The 24,649-nt window shown below is 40.2% G+C and overlaps 1 protein-coding gene across 2 annotated transcripts; it reads left to right on the plus strand.

Moving 5' to 3' along the window:
* The first annotated feature begins 410 nt into the window (after window positions 1–410).
* Window positions 411–24,636, plus strand: CCDC152 (coiled-coil domain containing 152). Of its 2 annotated transcripts, none has more exons than XM_054583990.1 (9): window positions 411–514; window positions 2,468–2,556; window positions 4,328–4,433; window positions 9,085–9,153; window positions 16,592–16,656; window positions 19,555–19,657; window positions 21,627–21,754; window positions 23,445–23,528; window positions 24,319–24,636. In XM_054583990.1, exons 2-9 carry the CDS (start codon window positions 2,470–2,472, stop codon window positions 24,439–24,441), a joined length of 765 nt encoding a protein of 254 aa, XP_054439965.1. In that variant the 5' UTR covers window positions 411–514; window positions 2,468–2,469; the 3' UTR covers window positions 24,442–24,636. The 2 variants fall into 2 exon arrangements, with proteins under 2 accessions (XP_054439965.1, XP_054439964.1); XM_054583989.1 differs by lacking the exon at window positions 411–514 and adding an exon at window positions 785–925.
* Window positions 24,637–24,649: the final 13 nt, after the last annotated feature.

Genomic DNA, 24,649 nt, shown 5'->3' on the forward strand with positions numbered 1-24,649 from the left:
CTCTCGGGGGAAGACCATTTCTCCCGACTGCGGGCTGCCCCGCGGCATCACAGCCCCGCGTTCGTCCGCGTCACGTGACTACCACGGTCCCGGTGCTGTGGGAAGCCTTCCTATCAGTTACAGAGTAAGGAAGGATTATTACTTATCCAGGGCTGCTGACTCACTCATCAAATCTTAAACCAACGTGAGGTGCTCTGGGTGGGGAAGTCATAACTGATCTGGCCCACGCTGGGGACGAGTCGCGTCCCAGAAACCAGGAGAATACCTAGGCAGCACTAGGTGAGGTGAGGCTGGCGCCGGCGCCGGCGCCGGCGCCCGGCCAGGGCGCACGTGGGGCCGGGCGGAGGGCGGGCCCGTGGTCCGGGGGAAACCTGCTTCCCGGGGTGGGGAGGCGTAACAGCGTCGGACCGGCCCACCGAGCAGACCTGGGAGGCGGAGGGGACCCTGACCACCAGCCGGCCGCTCTCCAGAGCCCAGGTCCTGGTTCGGCGGATTCGCAGTTCCCACTTTTCCCGTGTGTGAAAATACTTTTCTCCTCATCTCCCAGGCCCCCGGGCCGGAAGGGGGTTTGGGCCCAGCCACTTCGGCCACGCCTGCGGCCCTCGGTCTGCATTGATGCGGGGCCGCTCCGGACGCGGGGCGCGGGTGCGGGCGCGGGTGCGGGGAACGTGCACACGCGAGGGCTGCGGAGGGAACACCGGGGCTGCAACCGAGCCTGGCCCGAAGGAAGCGAGTGGGCGGGAGGAGCCGGAGAAGTGGGCGGGCTGGCTCCGCCTGTGGGGTTGTTGCAGCTGGGCCTCGACGGTCGCAAGTCAGCCTCTGCTCGCCGGCGCCGGTGCAGGCCCCGAGCCGCCCGCTGGTCGGCGGGTGCCCCGGGCAGGAGGCCGCGTCACGTCCGCGGAGGCGGGCGGGGCGGGCCCTAGAGGTGAACTGGCGGCGGGGCCGGGCGGGAGGGGCCGGGCTGGGGGCGAGGGTGGCGGCGAAGGGGGCCGTGCGGTCCCAGCCTGTGAGGCTCAGGGTCGGTTTGGCAAGGAAAGCTCTCCCAGGGCCTCGCGAGGGGAGAGCAACCCGAAGAAAAGAATTGCTCATATTGAAAAGAATTTTGTTCAGGAGCCACGTTCTGAGACAAAACCCTAGTAAACCTTTTGTATTGAAAATGCTAGGAACCAAAAAGAAAATGTTAGGAGGGAGGACTTTGCATTAACTATCTCAGATTATCATATAGCTCTATTAAACAATAAGAGTATATCAAATAGAGACGATTTTTAAATTTTTACCCCAAGAGGAATTTTACTGTATTTATCTTGGGTTGTTCTCACAATTGTTATCCTGCCTTAAGGATCAACTTTTAACAATTTTAAGAGAGTTTATGTAGTTTTACGTGTACATTTGATACACAAGGTAGTAATTCAATAAACTTAAAATATTCAGCTAAAATTCTCTCACATTTAAAAACCACTGATAGTTTGTTCAAGGACTACAATATTAAAAAGAGGAAGGAGATGGGATTTTTTAGTGAAGTAACAAATTGTCAGGCAATGTCTAGGTTTTGTTATACCTTATTTTAAACAGTAACACACATGCCTGGGTAATTACTTTAGGGATTTTACTTACCTTTCCCTTTGTTCTACTTGCCACTCCGCCTTCCTCAATCTAGAGTGCCTAAATTTCAAAGTTCTATCTTCTCCGTCCTCTTCGCTAGAGAAAAGTCTGAGCATAAGTGTCTCATACTTTTACTTGGTTTTTCTAGACACTTTCCTACCCCCAAATGTAAGTGCTGGCTGGTTTGCAAAAGTCAGTTTCTCCATCCTTACTGGATTTCTTATCCTTGGTTCCATAGGACTAAAACCAAACCTCTTCTTCAGTTCAGCAGTCAGCTGGCTATACCCAAAGATTATCCTTACATAATATAACAAGAGAACAGAAAAATGGAGTGACGGCGTTGAGCATATTAATTTCCGTATGTCTTATTTACCAAACAGGTTACCAAGCAAAACATGAAAAGGAGGTGTGTTCACCTACTCTATAATGCTGTAACAAAATGCTACACACTGAGGGGCTTAAACAACAAAAATGTATTTTCTCACAGTCCCGAAAGCCGAGAAGTTCCAAATGAAGGTGCCAGCAGGGTTGGTGTCTGGTGAGGGCCCCTCCTTGGGGTGCAGATGGCCACCTTCTTGCCATGTATTCACGTGACCTTCCGTCTGTGCGGGTCACTTTGGGGGTTTAGTGCTTCAACAAATACATTTGGAGGAGTTCACAATTCATTCCATTGCAATTAGCACAGTACCAGTAAATATAGCTAAAAAACCTTTGTGGCATGATAGTTAAAAATTCTGAGTGTAACGGAGCTCAAGTCAATGCTCTGTGAGTGGAGCAAAGAAATATCAGTATTTGCGTTACTATTGCTATTGTAGCGCTTTAGATTTTGTTTGTTGTGTAACACTGTTTACTCTGACTGGTTTAGACATGAATCAAAGCAGCGATGGATGTATGAAAAAGATTACCAGTGTGAATCTTGACAAACTTATTCAAGACTTCTCACAGATAGAAAAGGTACGTAAAGCTGTCAAACAGTTGAAGTGTATAGGAGCTGGAAGAAAGAAAAATGTACAGCCCCAAAATGAGCAGGGTAAAGATCAAGGAAATGTACTTTGCTAAGTCCTTCATAATTTTAAATATGTATTTAAAATATAGGCCCGGGCTGGTGTGGCTCAGTAGATTAAGTGCTGGCCTGCGAACCAAAGGGTCGTCAGTTCAATTCCCAGTCAGGGCACATGCCTGGGTTGCAGGCCAGGTCACCAGTAGGGGGCACGTGAGTGGCAACCACACATTGATGTTTCTCTCCATCTCTTTTTCCCTTCCCCTCTCTCTAAAAATAAATCTTTTTAAAAAATGTATATATATATGGTTTTGGCTCATTTGTACTAATGCATCTAAATGTTTCTGGGGCAAGGGAATGAATAATTGAAAGACTTTTGCTTAAGTTAAAGGGAAAATACATACTTAAATGCCCAAGATGTCCATAAACACAGGAATGATTTAGTGAAAACTGAAGTAGACTCAGTCCTTAATAATTAACTCTTACCATTATGACTTTCACTGATAGCTTTTTTAGTCTTTCCTATTCTATCTGTTCCCTTTTCTTCTCTTTTGCCTAAAAGCAGACCCATTGGAAGTCATCCCTCCCCAGCCTTGGACAAGTTACATGGCAGAGCAAGTCCCCAAGCATACATTAGGGGTTTTCCCCCTCCTCTGTCCGGGAGAGGGGCAGGAACAGTTGAGAACACGGAGATGGATAAATTAAAGACTTGGGGAGTGGGTTTGTGGAGTAGAAGGGGGAGGGGCAATAATACCTACCTCTGTTTTCTCTCCTTCTCATCCTTCTCTATTCCTTCTTGTCATCTGCACAATGTAATATTGTCATAATAAAAGAGTTTCATTACGATGGATATTTTGAGATACCATTATGAGCTTTTTTAAAAACAATGAGCTTGTTTTTTTTTTAACAAAGTGTTCCTTACCAAAATGAGAGAGAACAAGATTTAGCACTGCTGGTGGGAAAGAAATTGGTGCAAAGTTTTTGGAGTTTATTTTGTCAATATCTATCAGATTCTTAAACACTTTAAATAAGAAATATTGTGATAATGGTATTGTGATTGTATTTTTGAGTCTTTTAAAGATACATGTAGATGGTAATATTCATGGATGAAATAATCTAATGTTAGGGAGTTGCTCTGAGATAAATTCGGAAGTGGTGACAATAAGGAGGTGTGAATAGATGGTACGTGACTGGTCATCAATTGATGATTTCTGAAGGTGTTCAACGTGTTCATGGCAGGTATGATACTATTCACAGAGATACCAAAGATACATTCAGGAATGTTTATTGATTATCTGAAAGAGGAAAAGAAACAACACAAATTCTCCTCAATAGGAAACTAATTAAATTGCAGAATTTAACAGCTCAGTGAGTGAAACTCAATGCAGCTGTTAAAAAGAATGAGCTAGACCTCTGTGTGCTCACATGACATCATGTCCAAGGTAATACTGCAAAGTGCAAACCCAAAGTACTGAACAGAGTATAGTGTGATCCTCCCCTACAGTTGTATAATCATAAAATATTTTGGAAACTTATATAAGGAATTGTTAACCAAAGGACTGAAGGTTAAACAGTTGGAAAGAGAAGGATACAAGTTAGGGCAGACTTCATTATTATACTTTTGGGTACTAAGTGGTTTGTATTTTCATTAGTCTTTATGTACTTAGGTAAGAAAATCAAAATGATAGCATTGATTTGGTAATAATTATATTGTTTCTTCTATAGAAAATGATAGAAACCACTGGAAAGAACAATGTACTGGATATGCAGTTGGAAAAAACTAACTGTTTATTAAAAGGAATGCAAACAAAGGAGGTCTCACTTAAAGAAGGTTAGTTTTCTTTGCTACCTGAAGAAATACTAATGCTAGTGAGAGTGGGTTTTGGTACAATGGTGATTAATATTGCCCCATACGTTTATAAAGTATTTTAAATTCACATAGCACCTTCTAGACTATCATTTTATCCTTAATATAGCCCTGGAAGACAGATAGGACTGGTATTATTACTCTCCCTCAGTAATGAAGGAAAATAAGATAAAAGAAGTTAAATAATCTGCCTGAGGCCACTTGGCTAAAAAGTGGCAAGTTCAAGATTCAATGCAGGCCTTCAAAACCATGGGAAAAAATGCAGTTGAGTTCCTGCCTCACAACAACTCCAAACGAAATTTCAGAAAGGTCAAACGTTTTCGTGTTAAAAATGGGCACGCAGGGTACCACACGTGCTCCACTCTCTCCTGAAACCCCCAGCTCCCCCCGTGGCGGCCCCTCAGCTGGGCCCGCTCGCAGTTTGTGCCTGAAAGAGAGCCTGGATCCCTGCTGGGAGGGCCACTCACTGAGGACCTGACGTTTCTCTGAGGTGCGGGCTCCAGGGCAAGGGGCGCTGGTTAGTTTGGGGACAGGGACTGGAGAGAGAGTCACTTTACACCATACTTGTGTTTCATGTGCATTTTACCTTTAAAAAAAATAAGTACTTTTTTAACATCTAATCCTGATTATTTTTCATTTAAATGCCTTTTTGCTGAATAATACAGAATGGAAGTAAACGAACAATTGAGAATGACAATGAACAGAGTCCAATGCATATGAATTCACTTAAGAAGAATAAGTGATATATATGATTGAATTTGTTCGACAGTAATGAATGAGATCATGATATTTTACTTTGCACATTTGCCACCAGAAAAAGAATTTCTTTGCCATTTCAACCTGGTAAATAATATTAGTATTGAGGACCAAGTACTGTAAAAATTACTTGCATGCATAATTGTTTTACCATTTCCAACTGCTTTATGAAATAGGTGCTAATGAGCAAATTGCTAGTTAATGGTAGCGCCTAAATCTGAGCTCAAAATAATCATTGATTTACTAAATTAGATAGTATAAGTAGCTTACTATTCTGACCTCTAGTTTTTAAAAATTGAATAGGACTGTAGTATTGTTCAAATTACATTATAAAGTCCAATATAAATGATAATTGGGTAAATGTTTGCAAAGAAAGTTAACATCCATCATTCTGAAATAATGAATGGGAACACTTTAGAATAATGAATACGTAACAATTCCTTATTAAGCCAGTGTCCTTTGTTTAAAAAAAAAAACTGTTGGGAGGGCCACCTTGTGTTCAAATTGTGAAGTGCACGTTTTCTAAACTACTTGCAATTTCAGGGCGCTGTTTTTAATTTGCTGATCACTGAAGAAACTTCACCTACCACATTCCACGAGTTACTGATTTCATGGCTCTAAAAGATGCAAAAAGCAAGTGATAGCTGAGCCTCTGCCTCCTTGATTTTTCAGTTGTAGCAGCTAACACAGTAACATCCATGGAATGGGTGTTGTCAAATGTAATTTAACCTTCATTCTGTTACTGGGAGAAAGCGAGAGAGAAAAAAATGGAGGTGGTGGGAATTTTGTCTGGATATGTGGTGAGAATGGTAGAGGGAGCGTGGGGAGAAGTGGAGAACCACAACAGTGGAATCTGTTAACGCCATAAAGCTTACGCCTTCTGCGGAATTCTTTAATGTCTATCAGTGCACGTGGAGACCGCGAGCCGGGCTTCTCGCTGAAAGTAAAGTTTTGCATTCTCCCCACACAGCGCTGGTGCTTACATTTAGTCAATAAATAAAAGGCTATTGAACACCTATGACATAGTCGCCATGTTAGATGCAAGGAATATCAAAATAAAAAGGTGTCGTCTTTACCTGAAAGAGTTCACTGTCCAGTGGGAGAAAACACAAATTACTAAAACATAATATGATAAAGGAGGAAAATAGATATACACAAATTGTTGAGGGCCATAAAAGAGAAAAAAATAGTAGCAACAGCAATAACTGTATTGAAAACTGTAATAATGCAGGAGCTCTAAACTGGGGAACTGCTTACGTGTTCGTGATGCTCCAAAAAAGCCCCCTGGAGGACTAGCAGGTACGGACACGCCGTTTATTACTCACATCACAGCGGCAGCGCGTCAGTGCGAGAGACCGCGCCTCCAGTCTGAGGCTCCGTATAAAGGGTCCCAGACAAAGGGGGTACGTGTCCTTCGCGTGACTCTGCCTCATTACCTCAGTGTGTAAAAGGGCCAAGGCACAATCACGGGATAAGAAGCCGCTCCCGAAAGGAGATAAGGAGGGAGTTACAACCCATTCCCAAAACCATCCACATTCCTTCTGGCCAGTGGCCCCCTGACCAGCCCTCATCATGGCGGGGGGAGAGCCATGTCCACATTGACCCCACAGATACTTGAGAGTGAACTTAGCACATTTTCTCATTTGGTTGTCAGAACAGTCCTATGTGTGAGAACAGCCTTCTTCGTGAGGTAGGATGGGTACCTTTTATTTTGCTGCGTAGCTTAGCCAGGAGGTCATAGCTGGAAAGTGAAGGAGAGGAAGTCTAATACAGTCCCTCTGACCCCCAGTTCCATGGTGGCATCAGCACACCCACGGATCCTGAGGAAGAGGTGGGTGAGCAGAGTAAGAGCACAGATTTGAAATGAGAGAAACTTGTGTTCCTGTGTCTACCTTCCATTTACTAACTGGGGAATCTTTGGCAAGTAACCAGACCTCCATGGATCATTTGCTACTTCTGTAGAATCAGGATAATGATACCAACTTCTGAGGTGTTTGTTTTTTTTTTTGTGTGGGTTTTTTTAAAGATTTTATATGTTTATTTTTAGAGAGAGGGGAAAGGAGGGAGAAAGAGAAGGAGATAAACATTGATGTGCAAGAGATACGTTGATCTGTTGCCTCTCACATGCTCCCAACTGGGACCTGCCCCGCAACCCAGGCATGTGCACTGACTGAGGATTGAACCTGCGACCTTTGGGTTCGCAGGCCAGCACTCAGTCCACTGAGCCACACCAGCCAGGGCTGAGGTGGTGTTTTTAATGCACTTAGTATAATAGCTGGCAGAGTAAACATACAATAAAAGTTACTATTATTGTAACTAGGCAACTTATTCAATACAAATGTAATATTTACTATTTAATCATCAAAACAAATGCCCAATTAGAATGGCAGCTGGTTAATAAGTCATACAAGTACATTATCAGCTGAATATTGGTCACAGACCTATAAAACTGGAAGAGAAAAGGCTCAGTATTTATTAACTATTAAGCAAAGTGCACACAGGTGAAATTGCCTTTTAACCTTAAAGTTATATTTCTTTTTAAAAATATTGTTATTTTATGAAGTTATTAATCATATTTAGCTAGTATAATTATAAACTTAAAGTAGCGCAACCTATGTTTCCTAAGCTTATAGTAAAGATGCGACAGCAGTAATTATCACAGAGTCTTTGGTTCTGCTTTTGCTCCCTTTCCAGAATCTCGGTTTACACAAATTACTGTGAAGAATTTCTCCTGAGCTCGCCTTCTCAGTGTCAGTGAAGTAGCTGAAATCATCGCCTGGTGCTGGACTGCCGGCGTTCACGTTCTGGCACTACCCCTTCCTAGTTAGGAGTGCGACCTTGGGCAATTTCCTAACCTTCTGTGTGTCCACTTCCTCGTATGTAAAATGAGGCAAATACTAGGACCTACCTCATCAGGTTAAGAGGGATAAATGATTTAATATTTGCAGAGCCCTTAGGATAGTGATATAGCATATGTTGTTATTTTAAGACCAGAGTTTCTCCACTTAACTCCTCTCTTGCTTCAGCTTACAGAGGTATTGCCTGCCTGTGAATCGGTCTCTCCACCAGTATCTGTGGAGTGCCTGTTATGGGCCACGACTGTCCTGGGTATTAGGGAGAAGTGGTCAATGAAACCAGATAGCCCCTGCCCTCCTGGAACTTACAGCTAAGCAGGCTCCCCCGCTGTTGCTCCCCACCGAAGGCTCAGCTGTTGCTGGAGGTGTCCAAGAGTGTACTGAAAGCTTTATGCACTTTGCATCTGGGCACTAACGCTTGCACGGAAGCCTTTGTCTCCCGCTGCGCCGGAAGTCCTGGGCACCGAAGGGCTGGCGCCCTGGAGCAACACTGAGTTCTTACTCCTTTGATTGCTGCTCCCGTGCCCGGGGACTCAGGCATAAGAGTGTAAGAGGACAGGGAGAAGGAAAGGCATTATCTTATTCCAAATGACACCTCACCAGCTCTGGCTCTGTGTCTTTGAACGAAGCTGAATGTGCCTTGACTCTGTCCTTGGGGTGTTCTTTCAAGGAAACTCACACGGATACACCCCTCCGAGTCCCCGGGCAGCCCCACGCATGCCAGACGTGCGCGACAGCAGTTGCTCAGGTGCAATACCGGCCTGACTCCCTGCCCTGCTGGGTCCCTGTGCCTTAGGGAATCTTCACTAAACCCCGAACTGCATTGGACTTAAAGGGCGACTAGAAAGCATTGTCATATACTTTACTTCGAGATGCCTGGTTGCTTTATTAAGATCTGATCATCATCAATTAAGTATTATTTTATTTTATGTGTTTCAGTTTTGAGAAAATAATTCCAAAATGAAAGCAAGTAATCTTTGAATAAATTTATCTTTTTGGTTTAGAGTGCGCTACTCTTCATAATATGATAAAAGGGCTACAACAGACCATTGAATATCAACATAATTTGAAAGGTAAGTTAGAAAAAATAAAATCTAAATACATATATTTGAGCACCTTTAAAGATAGAGAGTTTTTACATTGTCGATAGTAATTTTCTTTTAATTTGGTCTTGTAAATTTATCAGCCAAGGGAAGGACTCCTTAAGATCTTCCTCAATTACTGTGAAATAAAAAAATTCCCTGTGGAACAGAACAATTCAGTCATATTCTGACAGGGACATCAGGGTTTTACAATCTGTCATAATGGTGCTGTTGGTCTTTAATGGACCACATCCAGCTCTGAAGGGTAGGTATTTACTAGTCTAATAGTTACATGATGAACATTCTACTCCAACTGCAGTACTGTTTCCTGTGTAAGTTTGCGTCAAGACTAAGGCTGCCTTTGTGTGAATGGAGCTGACACGTTCAGCTTTCTTACTGGTGCGAGGCATGTGCACCCAGTAGGCCAACTGCGGACAGGCCAACGGATCCCTGAAGTGCCCTGTCCCGTTCTGGCTCAGCCACAGTGCAGAGCCTGTGGGGCTTTCCTCTGCCCTGTAGGAGGTTAAACTGCGCTGCCTTCAGGTTCCCTCCAGCGAGTGCCCCACCTTGGTCTTCTGCTTTTGTCATGGAATACTTTACATACGTGGGTGAGGTACAAGAGTGATCTTACACACCATTTATTTGATTTGGCATGTTCTTTATTATCTTTGTAATGTTCTAATTGAGATTTATCTTTGTTTTTAAGAATTACTGTTCTTACTCCCCCGTCTGCCATGTTTTCCCTTAAAAATATGTCCTCAATGTTAATGGAACAAATATAGAAATTGTATGAGAAGACTTTGCACTTACACGGTCAAAAAGCAACTGCAGTGTAGGAAGTGTTCACCTCCATACAACATACCGCTAACTGCTGTCCTGGAGGCTAAGCAGGGTGATGGGTGGGGAGCCATGCCACCTCCGTCAGCCTCGTCTGTGGCCGACTCCTGCAGGCTCGGATCCCCACACAGCCCCCAGGTGTTCGCGTTCCTGGACGAGCATCCTGCTCATTTTTTCCAGTGTTTCATTCCCATCACACATCTGGTTTGGCTTTCACTTTCCAATCTCAGTGCTGATGGCTCGAACAAACTTTCCCTTCTCTGTGACTAACTACAACACTTAGCTGCATTTAAAAAAGTACATTGATGTTCATAATTATTTAATCTTCTTATTTTAGGATTTAAATGGCATTTAACTTAACTGTTTTCAGGACTTCATTTCAATAAAACATCTACCAGAAATTAAAATTGATTTTTTTCAGTTTCCAGAAAGCCAGCTATCATTCAATAGTGAATATATTATTTCTTTGCAAAAGGATATCAAATATTGACCAATAGTCACAATACCATCTTTGTACAGATATGATAATACAAATATTTAAGAAGCACTTTCTGAAAATAGATATTTCATGGTACCTCTCAGGAAGAAGTGGTGATTTACTGATCTCATTTTACCAGTGCTTCTATAGGCCTTGGTTTGGGCAAAGTGGTAGATGGGAACTACCCGTCTTTCACTTCCTTCATTTCATCCATTTGATTGTCTCGATTGTATGGTTAATTTGCTTATTTAGGCTATGGAGCGGTTACAAATGGTTGTACAATGTTGCACAAAAATTAATTCTAAATTTTCTAGAAAACAAAGCAAAACAAAATAAGACAAAAAGTTGGCCAGTTATTTAACTATCAATATTTGATTTTTAAATAATAAAATCAGTTTATTATAAGACAAAAACTTGTACAGAATCTGAGTACATGCTACTTGTGGAAGATCTCAATTTAAATCAACATTGCCTTTATTTAGGCAACCAAGTAAGGACCTTTAATGTAAAAATATTTAGATTATGGAATGAACTTTTTACAAAGCTAAGCTATATCAGTCATCAATGTTACCAAAGAAAACCCAGTCACTATATGTATATAATGAATCTGGGAACAATTCACTCTTAAGGATTTTCCTCCCTGTTTGATGCCAATGGAGAATAACCAGTTTTAGAAAAATACATTGCAAAATTTTTAGAATCTAAGAAATTAAAATAGATTTTGACTAGGTCAGAGAAAGATTACTTGTCAGATAGCAGGATCAGGTGGATTCTACAGTGATACAAAATGCTATTCGAATTTATAACTACTCTAGTCAGAGTAACAAAAGCCTTATTCCTTGAGCAGGGAGCCATGGGTTTGGAAATCTAATGCACGGGCTGGTAGGATGATGGAGAAAGCGGTGCTAACAATAACCGTGTGTTGACTGTACTGCCGATGAACGCCAGTGCAGGGCCAACCGAAGTATAATACAAAGTATTAGGAAGGTTATCTGTTTCTTCAGTAGATGGCTTTCATTCACAGGTAAGTCATGTGGTTCTAGTTAGCCTACTTATAGACATGGCAAAGCCAGATAATATGCAAGTAGTATAACATTTAGAGGGGCTGATCAATTTCCCTGGCAGAAAGGAGAATTACATTATTAAAGTGTCTGTTTTCCTCAAGTTAATAAACACATTTAATGCAATTTTAATTAAAATACTGAATTTGGGGTGGGGGAGAAGATTGTATAAAATAATCTTAAAGTTAATTTAACAAAAACAAGAAAAACAAGAGTGAACAAGAAAACGATGAAAAATAAGATTATGGGGAAGGGGGAACTTCCATTACCAGATAACAACATGCCCTGAAACTGTTAGAATGAAATTAATATAGTATTGGCATTGAAATTAGAAAATATATCCATGGAAAGACTAGAGAACTAGGTTCTAGAAAAGGCCCCAATATTTGTGAATGTAATAAATGGCACAAGGAGTATTTCAATTTATTGGAAAAAGAATGGCATTTTAACATATGGTACTGGTACAATTTGCTTTCCATCTGGAAGAAAGTTGGACTCTTTCCCACCACATCAATAAAATAAATTCCAGAGGGATAAAAGACTTCAGTGTAAAACAAAAAGAATAAAAACATAAAAAGAAAATCTTCGATACAACATATACAGCCTAGCACTATGGCATATCTTAACCAATCCAGGAACCTCAGATGCTATGTAAAGAAAAAAGTACCTTAAGAGACTTCCTTATGCACAAGAGCATCAACAAGAACAGCAATGAAAAAGAACTTGGCGTGTTATTTTGTCACATACAAGTCAAAAAAATAATTATTTGAAAAAAATGTTTTCAAATACTAACATATAATATCTACAATATACAAAGAGCTCTACGAATTGACCAGCAGAGGTGAATGAAACTTTTTTAATGGGCAAAAGGTATGACTAAGAATATGAGAACATGTATGTGTGTATGCATATGTATGATCCAGAGGGTAGAAGCACAGAGGAAAAACACAGAAGATACACAGTAATACCAGGGTGTGGAGGCAGAGGGCGAAAGGAGGAGAAAAATGAGGCAGCGGAGGAAGGCAGGAAGATGTTGAACAAGAGAGGGGGATTGTCCAGAAAGTACTTCAGCATGTCTGCTGTCATCCTATGTATATAAAATTAGAAAAACATATGCAGAGAAAAATTACAGACTTGATGGAATGTCCATTTTCAAGAAATAACTTCTTTGCAAAATACTGAGTAGAGTACAATCTTATATTGGTAAAAACAAGTAAAACCAGTAGAAGTGTGTGATGTGTTTATATAAAATTGTATAAGCAGAGAGAAGCGTAGGGAAGGAAGACAGACCAGGCTGTACACACTGATGACTTCAGGGAGGTGAGTGGGTGGGGAGCGACGATGAGCTTCCCTTTACAGGTGCTTCTCTGATCAACACAAGCAAGTGTACTTTCATAAAACGGAAACATCAAATACCTTTTCTGTCAACTTTCAGTGATGGATGCTGCAGCACTTCCAGTAGATACAACAGGTGTTTGTTACCTCCATATCACGGTCCCTTTTTAAGCAGGCACCAGCCTTTCATTATTGTGACAAGGAAAAAAAACACCTAAAATTGAAAATCATACAAAGCTCAATGATGAAAGAAAGTAAAGCTCATTTATTATTATAGTGATCAAAGTCATCTAAAATCTCCAGTTTTCTAATTCTAGAATACACACGTTCTACAAACAAGATACATTTCACCTTGGGTACCTACAGTTTCCGTGGCTCTTAGCGTATTGTGTCCCTGAGGTTTGAAAATCCCATTAGAATTGGGGGGCGGGGGGAGGACCAGAAAACATGTCTTTTGTTCTAAAGGGAGTAGGATATTTTATAAATAAGTGTTGCAGTTGAAAATATTTTAAATTGTTGGAGCTTTCCATTCAAGGAAACATCAAATTTTCCAAAAAAATTTTTTGTAAAACTGAAGCCACCATCAAGATGAAGCCCTGTATTTTCAAATGTGACCCTTCAAAATATAACACTTTCTTACCTGTCTGATTATAATCTTTGAAAACAAATTGGTTTTATATTTTTATTTTCATTTTAATGGATATTTTGTTGCTTATCATCTTCCCCTGTAAATATAGTTCTGGCTTTTCTCCTTCTGCCCCAAACGCCTCTATTCTGATCACTGGAGCTCCAAACTTTACAGGAACTGGTTGCTCTTCCTCCCCAAGATTATCTATTTTTATCCAAAAAACTCATACTCATTACCTCTTAGGCATGCCTCCGCAATAATTTCATAAGTGGACTCCGTTTCCAAGGTCTCCTCTCAACGTTGCTATACTGTAAGACAAACCCTCCTAAAGCGTTGCTCAGATAATGTCAGAAGTCTCTACTGATCTGTTGTTGCTTTGGCTACTGCTTTATGTTATGTTAAGGTTGTGGGGATGGGCAGGGGTGTAATAGGATGTTGAGTGGGATTTTTCCTATTAAACTTAAACTGGTAAGTAAGGCCCAAGATTTTTATTTTAATTTTTAAGTGAAACATTCTCACATTCTAAAGAAAACTGCTAATGTTGCCAGAAGTTGGGGTGAATTCAGACTCTTGCTTGGTTAGCCCGCAAAAGCGATTCACCACCACCAGAGGGCGCTAGAAGCCTGGACGTTACCTACTGTCTCTTCTCATCCCTCTCCCCAACCCCGAGACCGAAAACGATCAAAGGGAAGACCCGGATTCCTTCTCCGTTCACTTCCGCTGAGCCCTTCCAGCCGCAGATCTGGACAGTGATGGGGTTATGAAAACTTTCACATTTGAAATAGGAAATCAGAATTTTAAACTGACCTGAATGTTTAACAGTGGAAACCACCGCAGAGTTTTGTAATTTGCCCAAAATGTCATTAATATATAAGCAACTCCTAGATGAAGCGAAATTCAACATAGTACCATTGAACACACCAATGGGAAAAACGTATGGTGAGAAGCTTTTCATTTGATATCACACTGAATTTAAACCGATTAAAAACCAGTTTAAATTTAAATGTAGAATATTTAAGTGCAGAATAAATGTCCTCAGGATAAACTAATGCTAATCTTTCGTATAATAACTCAGTAATGCAAAGACAGAAAACCATCCTGCCCTGTTTGTGGCCAGCTCACTCACCTCGGCGCCAAATACAAAACACGAAGTGACTGACCACTTATATTTCTATTATGCCCATTTTCTATGTGCTATCAAGTCCTGTAATCACTAGTTTTACCAATATAATGGAATTTTTACAATTGGTTTTTAAAGTGAAGTACAATTAAGATTGTGAAATGCACAGATCTCAGGTGTATAGTACATTCATTGAATTTTGACTATTTCAGATACCCGTCTCTCTTCACCTCGCCTGGGATGTTGCATCTTCAATTGTTCCTTCTTTTCTCTTTCATTTTCCTTTTTCTATTGGCCATTTTTCTCAGCATTTAAACAACTCAGATCTCTTTCATCTTTTTTTTTTAAGACTCTTTATTTTTAGAAAGAGGGGAAGCAGAAGGGAGGGAGAAAGAGAGGGAAACATTGATGTGCGAGGGATACGTCAATCACTTGCCTCTCAAGCTCCCCCAACTGGGGACCTGGCCTGCAACCCAGGCCCGTGCCCTGACTGGGAATAGAACTGGCATCCTTCCGGTTTGCAGGCTGGCACTCAATCCACTGAGCTGCACCAGCCAGGGTTTTTACATTATGATTATTGTGTTTTTTCCATTACCATTTGTTCCCCCATGCCTCCTTCCACCTCCCTCCTGCCCCCCGCACACACACAGTATCTTTCATCTTATACAAGACGACAAAATTTCCTTGACTTTGGATTTATTCCCTTCAATTGCGCTCACTCTTTCCTTTTACAATCAAACCTCAAGGGAATAATAGTCTGCAGCCAATGTCTCTATTTACTTTAACCTAGTCCTTACCTTAGAACAGTTGGGCATCTCCCAGAGTTTTCATTCAAAGTTGTTTCACCTGACCCTGTTTATTGCATTCATTGCCATTGACTCTGACCCCTTTAGCCTCCTTTCTTTGTACCACTCTCTCCTGCATCTCTGGACACTTCTCAGTCTCCCTCTAGAATGCTCTTCCCTTGGCCACCCCTCAGTCTTTCTCAGCCCACCAGGAACCTTCTCCTGGGTATCAGCCATTTCAAAGTCAGCATGGAAAAGATCTAGATCTATTCTTTCTCTCCTAAAAATCTTCCCCTTTTAATTTTCCCAAACTGCTGAAGATTTTTCAGTTACCAAACCAGAAACCCAAAAGGTAGAGGTTCCCCCTTCTCTTTTGCCTCTGCCATCTGTTCAGTCACTAAAGCTCCTGATAATTCTATCATCCTAACAGTTACCTTCATCTTCCTTTTGTCTCGTACTGCCACTGGCCTGACTTAGGCTCCTGGTGTTTCTAACTTGATCTCTTTCCCAATACCCATTCCTCTAGGTTCACAACCTTCTCATTCATCATGTGCACATTGCTGGATAATCTCTTTAACTGTAACCAATCACTTCATTTCACTGTTCAAAATTCTTTGATGACTCTGTAAAACTTTTTGATGACTCTGTAAAATAAAACTTAAAGCGTTCACATAGAATATGTCTGCCTCCTGTTAGGGTATGGCCCCAACCTATTTGGCACATCTTCCTCACAGCGTCTACTCCAACAGTACTGTACTTGAAGTGTAATTTTCCCAAACATGCTACACTCACTCAAACCCAAAGTCCTCTGTACAGTTTCCTGCATCTGAAATGCCCTCCCCCAACATGGGGCGAGTCTCAGTTCAAGTGGCTCCTCCCCTGTACGTCACTTCCTGACTTAGGCTCTTCTTCCACAGGCCCCCACGGTATTTCAGACATGCTACCATGACACAGCAGTTAGGGTATGTCATAACTTTCTTACCACTAGGCTGTAAGTTCTTTGAAGAACAATTATTTGTTTCAACATTCCAGCCCCAGGCCCTCTGTGCATGTGTCGTAGGCATGTAATAGAGCTGCTTGCAAGTGTTGAATACATACGTGAATGGAAACTTGAAATGCTTAATATAGTCCCATATTAACTGGAAAGTGCTGTATTTAGAATACTCTTTGATGATTTTTACACAGGTGAAAATGAACAACTAAAAAGAAATGCTGATCTTATGAAAGAAAAGTTAAAATCCCATGAACAGGTATGTTTGTATATCTTTACATCACTCAAATCCCTGTAGAACATTTGTCTTCTTAAAGTAGAAAAGAAAAATGGTTGTTTTCATTACTAAAGACAGCCAAAATTTATAGAGTAAATATATGTGTGTGTGCTTGTGTGCTGGAGTTTTTAATAAATAAAAACTTTTAAAGAAATCGAAATTTTGAGGATCTGGTCTTCTTGCAGCTTGTAATGCACTAATATATCACTTGCACTTTTTTTTCTACCAAAAAGAGATTCAGTCATTTTGCTACTTACTTTAAGATTATGTTCATTGGGTTTTTATGCTGATGAGCACTCCTAAACTTTTTTACCATAAAGTAAATGAGTCTTTAATCTTTATGATCCAAGTGATATAGTACAATTTTATTGTACCATGTAAATGAAGGGAGCAGTATATCACCAATTAACTCTCCCGGGGGCCACCATCCTCTCTGTTATTTTCTCTTTGTTTCTCTAAGAACAGCATAGTGATAGGAATTCAAACATATAACAGGGTGACTAGAAACTAAAAGGTGCTCAGTAAATGTCAGCTCCCGCCCCTCTGCCCTTTGGGAGCTTTGTGATGCTAATTTTTCTCATCTCCCAAGAGCCAGTGTGTCACACTCTGACCTAAGATTTCCAAAACTAGTTGACTCTGTATCAAACTTAAAACTTCAGTTTGTAGGATCGCCTCTAAATTCCATCTGGTTCCTCTAGTGAGGAGCCTCCAAAGGAACACAGCCCAGTTCTGACACCCTGCCCGGGGTCTGCGCGGCACTTCAGGTGTTGCAGAGAGCACCTGGCTGTGCCCTGGGGAAATGTAGCTTCTCATCAGCAATTTGAAACCGTTTACATATCTCTGGAATATATCCCACCATTTGTTTCCCTTTCCTTTATCCCTTTCCTTTCCTCTCTCTCCTCCTTTCCATCCTGCCTGTAGAGCTCAACAGTAGACGGTGAAGTCAGGAGTAACTGGGGCAGAGAAGGGGAGAAATGTTTGCCTCTTTTCTCAGATGTGAAGCCATAGGATACTGCTTTGTCTAGAATACTATAGGGCTTTATCAGAGGAGTGAAAAGTAATGAGAAAACACCGCAACCCAAGATTCTGAGCTTCTGCATTAGCTGCTGTCCAAACAAACTAAAGATGACCTTAATCCAATGAGAATTCTCTAGTACAAAATTTTCAATCACATCCAAAACATGTGGAAAACCACTACCCAGAAATAAACTCAGGAGGTACTTAATAGCCATATTGTGGGACTGGGAGAGGTTTTGTAACTTGTAGACAGAGAATCCTTACGTTTTACAAAAACAAAAATACAACCAGAGGCTATTCCTTGTTGGGACTTGGTTCCCTCAGAAAGAGGAAGGGCTGGCCCAGGCTGACGTGGGGCAGGGGAACCTGGTGTGACAGCCCAGCCCAGACAGCGGGGCAGGCTCCAAGCCTGAAGGTTGCAGTGGGGACCCCGCATCTTAGGAATTAGGGGAAGCATCCTCTTCAGGGGGGGAATCTTCAGGCTGCAAAGTCACTGGGGCATGAAAAGATACATAGATTTGCCCCTCGTTTCTCAGAGCCGTAGCTGCTTAGTGCACCCAGTTGAGTGAGGAGTAGTTTATGAAAGCCACTTAATAGTTGTGCATCTAGGAATCTAGACACTTGCATATGAAGTATGGCGATTCGTGAGATTCACCCCAAATTCACCAGCAGAACTTTAATTAAAGCCAGTGATTGGCAGGCTTGGCCGCTCTGCAAGTTGCCTGGCAGGGTATCTGGACTATATCCCCTTGAACTTCTGTAAGCAGGGGGTCTGGGCTGTTTTACCTCCTCAGTATCACTGAATGTCTATCAAAAGCTCTGAACCCTCTCTGAGAAAAATGTCCAACAGTACATATGCACACACATATGTGCATAATTTTGCATACAACTTCAGGAAGTTAATAGATCCTTGAAAGCCCATGGACTGGGTCTAATCTAAGAACTTCTGACCGAAATAAGTCTTACTGGCGCTCTCATTCATTCAGCGCGTGTGTCAGAAGATACACACTGGGGGCTGGGAAAACAGCAGCGATTAAAAAGTCCCTGCCTTTCATAGTGTTGAGAGGCTTTTCTTGACCACTTGTCTTAATTGTCTTTTTCTTACTATCCTACTTCATTTTTCTTCCTGCTTTGCTTTTCTTCTGCCTACATCTTAGGCCTGTGAGTGATTTCTTTAGGAGCATACCAATGGAAAAATGGTAAATTCTATCTTTGAGGACTTTTTCTTCCGTCACCTTCTTGGTACCCCTCTCCATATTAGCATAAGAATTCACCTCTATGGTTCAGCCACCTAAGAAGCTGAGCTCAGGTCCCTGCTGAGCACATCTCAATTCCTAAATCCTCCCCTTTCCAGCCTCTGCCTCCTGAAGCTAATCCTTAAAAATGGTTGATGCTTCATCTCCTTCTGGGAGTTAGAGAAGTGTATATAATTTTTAGAAACATAAAAGTTCAGCCCACATTCCAAGAGATTCATTCTCCATTAGGGGAAGCTTACTGACTATCAAATAGCAATGGCTGTTGGCTCTGAAGTACAGCTTTGGCTTTTATTGGGCATTTTAATGCTGTCATGGCATTTTCTCATATAATTAAACAAAATGTTTTAAACATCTCTCATACGCTGAACACTAGTGGTGAGTATTCAGAAAGCAAAAATAAAAAGATACTACCTCTAGATGGGCTGTATCTTCTTGAACCAGAAATGGGTCCTTCTCAAAGCTAATTATTCAAACAGTGAACAGTATCTTTCCCTTCTAAATATTATTACATGTCAAAAGTGAATATAAAATTTGAAAATTTTACCTCTCTATTCAAAAGTAGTGTACACATTTAAATTGAAGAATAAACATATATTTTAATCTTTAGGAATACAAGAATAATATTGCCAAACTTATGAGTGAAATGAAAATCAAAGAAGAAGGACATAAGGCAGAAATAAAGAAACTTTATCAGGATATGCAGAGAAAAGGTAAGTGTTTTTTTTATTTACTGAATTCTAAGATATAAAACAATTCAAGTGCATATATAAACTTTTTCAGTAATAGCCAGTATTCTTGAATGAATACTGCCTTGATGTATTTCAATTTAGGCTTTCACCTAAATTATGTGATATAAATTATAACATTTCTAAATTGGATTCATGATGTTTGCACTTATTACTTCATATGAAACAATGTTCTTATAAAATGAATATGAAATGGAGAATTTTTATATTTATATATTCAGTATATTGTATATAATTTTACTTATAATTTTCTTCCTTTGGTAGAGCAGATCCCATGAACCTGTGTTGCTAGTCAACTAGTTTTATAAGGGTATAAAAATCTTTATTACTGAGACCATATTTATGTACAACATCATATGCAAACATCACCCTGAAATGGATGACTGGTCTAAATGTAAACCTACATCTGGAAAACTGTGAAGAGTTCATAAAAGATAACCTTTGCAACCTTGAGTTAGGCACAGCTTCTTGGAAAGAAAGAAAAAGCACAAATAATAAAGAAAAAAATTCTAAGTTGAGCTTCATCAAAATTATTAACTTTCGTCCTTCAACACTGTGAATAAGATGAAAAGACAGGCCACAGACTGGAAGATAATACTCACAAATGTATGTCTGGTAAAGGAATTATATCCATGATATAAAAGAACTCTAACAATTCAATAATAAGAACTCAGCCCAACAAGGCAAAAAATTTGAACAGCACTTCTCCTAAGAAATACAGATGGAAAATAAGTACGTGAAAACATGTTCAACATAATTAGTAAGCGGGGAAAATGCAAATTAAAACCACAATGAGATACCACTTTGAACCTCTCGGAACTTCTGAAATCCCTTTTCAAAACGATCAATAGCAAGTGTTAATGAAAGTATGGAGAACTGGAACTCTAGTTCCTTCCTGGGGGGACCATAACATTAAACAGCCACTTTAGAAAAGAATTTTGCAATATTCTCTGGTTCTCTAAGAAGCAGATAATTAGAAAATCCTTATATGTTTGTAAATTATTTCTGAATAACCTGTGGACCAAAGTAGAAATCCTAAAGTATTTTGAACTGAATTGCAGAGACTACACATAAAAACTGGGGGGGCACAGATAACTCTGTTTATGAGTATATTTATAGGCTTAAACACAAATATTGGAAAATGTTTAAATCAATTCTCTAAATACCTATATCAAGAAGTTAGGGGGAAGATATCAAACTAAGACCAAAGAAATTAGAAAGAAGGAAGTCAGATATTACTGATGCATACATAATATTCCAATTTTTTTGGAAAAAAACTAATAAAACTGATTAATTCTAATCAAGACTGATCACAAAAAAATAGAAAGGGTTTCAATTAAGCAATATCAGAAATGAGAAAATCACTTTAAACTTTAAAAAGTGAATGAACTCATAATTAACTGCATAAGTGAACATCTTTTTGCCAATGAATTTGAAATTTTTGATAAATTAGACATCTGTGAAGGATGAAAAGCACACAAAAGGAAATAGGAAATCTGAATTGATCTCTCTCTATTACAGAATTAAATATATTGTCAATATTTTTCCCACAAAGAAAACTCCAGGCTCTGGTGGCTTTAGTGGTGAAATCCTACCAAACATTCCAGGAAAAGTGATGCCAATCTGTCACAAACTCTTTCAGAGAATTAACAAACAAAAGACAGAAAACAGCTTCCAGTTCATTTCAGAAGACTAACTTAATCTTGATTAAAAAAAAAAAAAAAGACTTTCATGGGAATTATGATAAAGAAAATCACATGCCTGTCTTCTCAAATACGAGTTTTAACAATGGTTGGACTTTTTCTGGACAGACCTCATATATTTTTATTAATAAAATTTACTTCTTTGTGGATCATTTAAAATGCTGAAAAACTATAAGCTTATAAGATTTTTTAAATGTTAAGGTGAATTAATTTCATTTATTTTTGTTTAGTTGAATTAAATGAAGAAAAGAACAAAGAGCTGATAGAGAAAATGGAGGTGGAAATTTCAGAGTTAAATGCAAAGTTAAGAATTCAGGAAAAGGAAAAACAAAATGAAATCATCAAACTACAGCTGGAGGTAAATAAAGTCACTGAATGTGAGGACACACCTCTCCGCGCGGACCGCAGGCGGGCACCCCGCTCCTCCTCCGTCAGGGGCCGGGCTTGCAGCCCTACGACTGGCAGCTACGCGGCCTTTCCGCTCTTGGCCTGAAGGTGGGGCTCTCGGTCGTCCGGGAGGTCCTGGTCTCCGGAGAAGGCCTAGTTCCCCGGAGAGAGGCATCAGATAACTCGGGGATCCCCCGCCTCTTGCAGCTGAGTCCACGCAGGCGTCATGGGACTACCGCCCGGCGCGGGGAGAGTGTTTCTAATCCTTAACATCACTCTCGCCTCGGCGGGAATTGTGCAGCCCTGGTGAACCAACTAGCAAGTCCACTGTCTCTCGAGCTAAAAAGAGGCAAATGCCTCCCTAATGAATGTGTACAAAAATATATTTCATAGGGGCGTTTTTATTTTTAATTTTAAAAGGATTTCAAATAGGACATCTTAAAGGCTGACGTCCCAGTTCCTGTCTGGAAAGCCTTTTCAGTAGGTTGTTTAACCAGCTGTCAAAATCTGAAGGTATTAATATGTGACAATATATTTGTTCTTTAAGATTTTTCCCTAGATTTTACCAATGTTCCTTTCTATCCTATTTTACCACATTCCCCCAGCCTGACATGTCACCTTATGTTGTCATGATTCACCATGTGTTAAGATAACTTACTTTTCATGTTCTTGAAAGTTTGGCGTCCCTAGAGCTCTTGGTGACGTCCAGTGTTGAAAACTGGGTAATCACTGAGCAAGAGGGGGCAGTGCTGAGTTTAGAGGCGCCTTGCTGCCACTGCCTCTGGTCACAGGAAGCCATCGCCACAGAACGCACTGCAGGGCCAGCTGCGATACAGAGACCGTGGGTCAAGATCTAGCCTCAGCTTCTAATGCCATCATGGGGAATGTGCGTTTTATTTGCCCCCGGGCCCTGTTAGCCCGAGCCTGCTGTGTGGCTCACATGCAGGACTCTTTTTGCTATTTGTTTTCATTGCAATTATCCACTTCTCTCCCCAAACTAGAACACAATCTCACAGAGAGTTTATTCTTAGTCCTCAGGGGAGCGACACTAAATTATAATGAAAGGGGAGAATTATAACGGAAGATTTTGCAAAAAATATGACCTGTAAAAATGGCCTTATAGAATTTTTTTAACTTGATTTACTTTAATGTAAAATTAGAAAGAGTTCAAACTAAATTAGCAAAAGCATATCCAAATTCTACTATTTGACCTCAAAGTCTGACAGAAGGGTATATGAGTGTTTCTTCCATGACTGCTGATTTCACCACATTTTCTATACAAAAGCACAAAGTTACATGAAAATATTTTTCCTCTCTAAGTTACCTAGAATCTTAACCCTGCATGATAGAAACACCTGCTGTCTTGCGAAAAAGATGATGCTAGCCCCTCCCAGAATCTGCGGTAGTGCCCAGCATTTGGCACTTTTAAAAAGCTCCTCAGGCAGTCTTAGCACGCAGCCAGAGCTAATCTTGTTTTGGTGTTCTTTGCTTTTTTTTTAAAAGACTTTTCTATCTTCTGTTATACAGACAAAATACTTAAATTACAGATTAAATATCAAAGGATATAATAGATTATATTTATGCATATTTATATTTATGCAGTTGTTTCTAATTGTTTAACTAGAATGTTCTCAATAACTTTCTTTTTAAACTTGATTTAGTTTGATGCCAAACTAGCAAGAGTTCAGACTAAGTCAAAACCATATCCAGATTCTACTGTTTTGCCACAGAGCATCTACAGAAGGGTATGTTGGTTTTTCCTTCCATGGCTGCTGCTTAAGAAAAAAATGTTCGCAGTGTGTTTCCTTTCATAAAAGTTGTCTAATAATTTTTCTCTTTTTTTGAAAGTTCTTTTTTTAAAGATCTTATTTATTTCTAGAGAGAGGGGAAGGGAGGGAGAAAGGGAGAGAGGGAGAGAAACATCAGTGTGTAGTTGCCTCTCACGTGCCTCTGACTGGGGACCTGGCCCACAACCCAAGCATGTGCCCTCATTGGGAATCAAACCAGTGACCCTTTGGTTCGTAGGCTGGTGCTCAATCCACTGAGCCACACCAACCAGGGCAGAATTCTTCTTAAAATATATCACACAGTCAAAAAGATACCAGATTTTAATAATGTTTAAAGGCCACTTTCAATTTAAACTTGTAAACCTTAGTAGTTAATGAAAGCCCACTGACTCAGGATTATCTAAGGAATTCCATAATGTTTTTGAACTAAGGCTGACTGACTGCTGAAGCTATTTAGGCACATAGCAGATTTCTTTCTGTACCACTCCTTCTTCATTTATGCTTTCTAACTTCAAGCTCTGTAGGGAGAAGGGAACAAACTACAGCAAATGGTGCTGATGTGTGTTTTTGCATCCTTATACCAGTTTTACCCCATTCAATCCCACAAAACTACAATACTTTTCAACATAATGTGCTTTTTTTTTTTTTTATGTCTACTACTTTAACTAGAAGTTTAGTTTTTGTTGTCCTTTGTACTTAATCTTATTATTTCTGGATTGCAATAACAAGATTTTTCTGCTTCATTTAGAAGCTTCAACATCTTCAAGAGGAAAAAAACAAGGAGATTGCAATTCTTCGTAATACCATTCATGACTTAGAGCAACGCCTCTCTGTTGGCAAAGATTCTTACCTTAAACGTAGACGGTTTTAAGTATAGCAGTAAACTCATTCGTTGATATTTAATTTGTTTAAAAGCAGTTGGAAATTTTACTTCTATTGTCAATATAACATAGTGCCTAAATAATAACAATGAGACAGCTGTAAACTTTTAAAATTGAGTTTATTGAAATAAATCCACACTTTGGCCAACTGTGTACTGCATTCTTAATAGTATTAACCATAAAGGAGTTCCGGTTCAT

This window comes from Pteronotus mesoamericanus, unplaced genomic scaffold (assembly GCF_021234165.1).
Source record: "Pteronotus mesoamericanus isolate MK-2021 breed Mesoamerican mustached bat unplaced genomic scaffold, CSHL_Meso_final contig_75, whole genome shotgun sequence".
In the NCBI taxonomy this organism is placed as follows: Eukaryota; Metazoa; Chordata; class Mammalia; order Chiroptera; family Mormoopidae; genus Pteronotus; species Pteronotus mesoamericanus.

Coding starts and splice junctions, on each gene's coding strand:
- CCDC152 (XM_054583990.1), top strand. CDS start 2,470: ATGAATCAAAGCAGCGATGGATGTATGAAAAAGATTACCAGTGTGAAT. Junction 2,557..4,327: donor ACTTCTCACAGATAGAAAAG/GTACGTAAAGCT, acceptor TTTCTTCTATAG/AAAATGATAGAAACCACTGG. Junction 9,154..16,591: donor ATATCAACATAATTTGAAAG/GTAAGTTAGAAA, acceptor ATTTTTACACAG/GTGAAAATGAACAACTAAAA.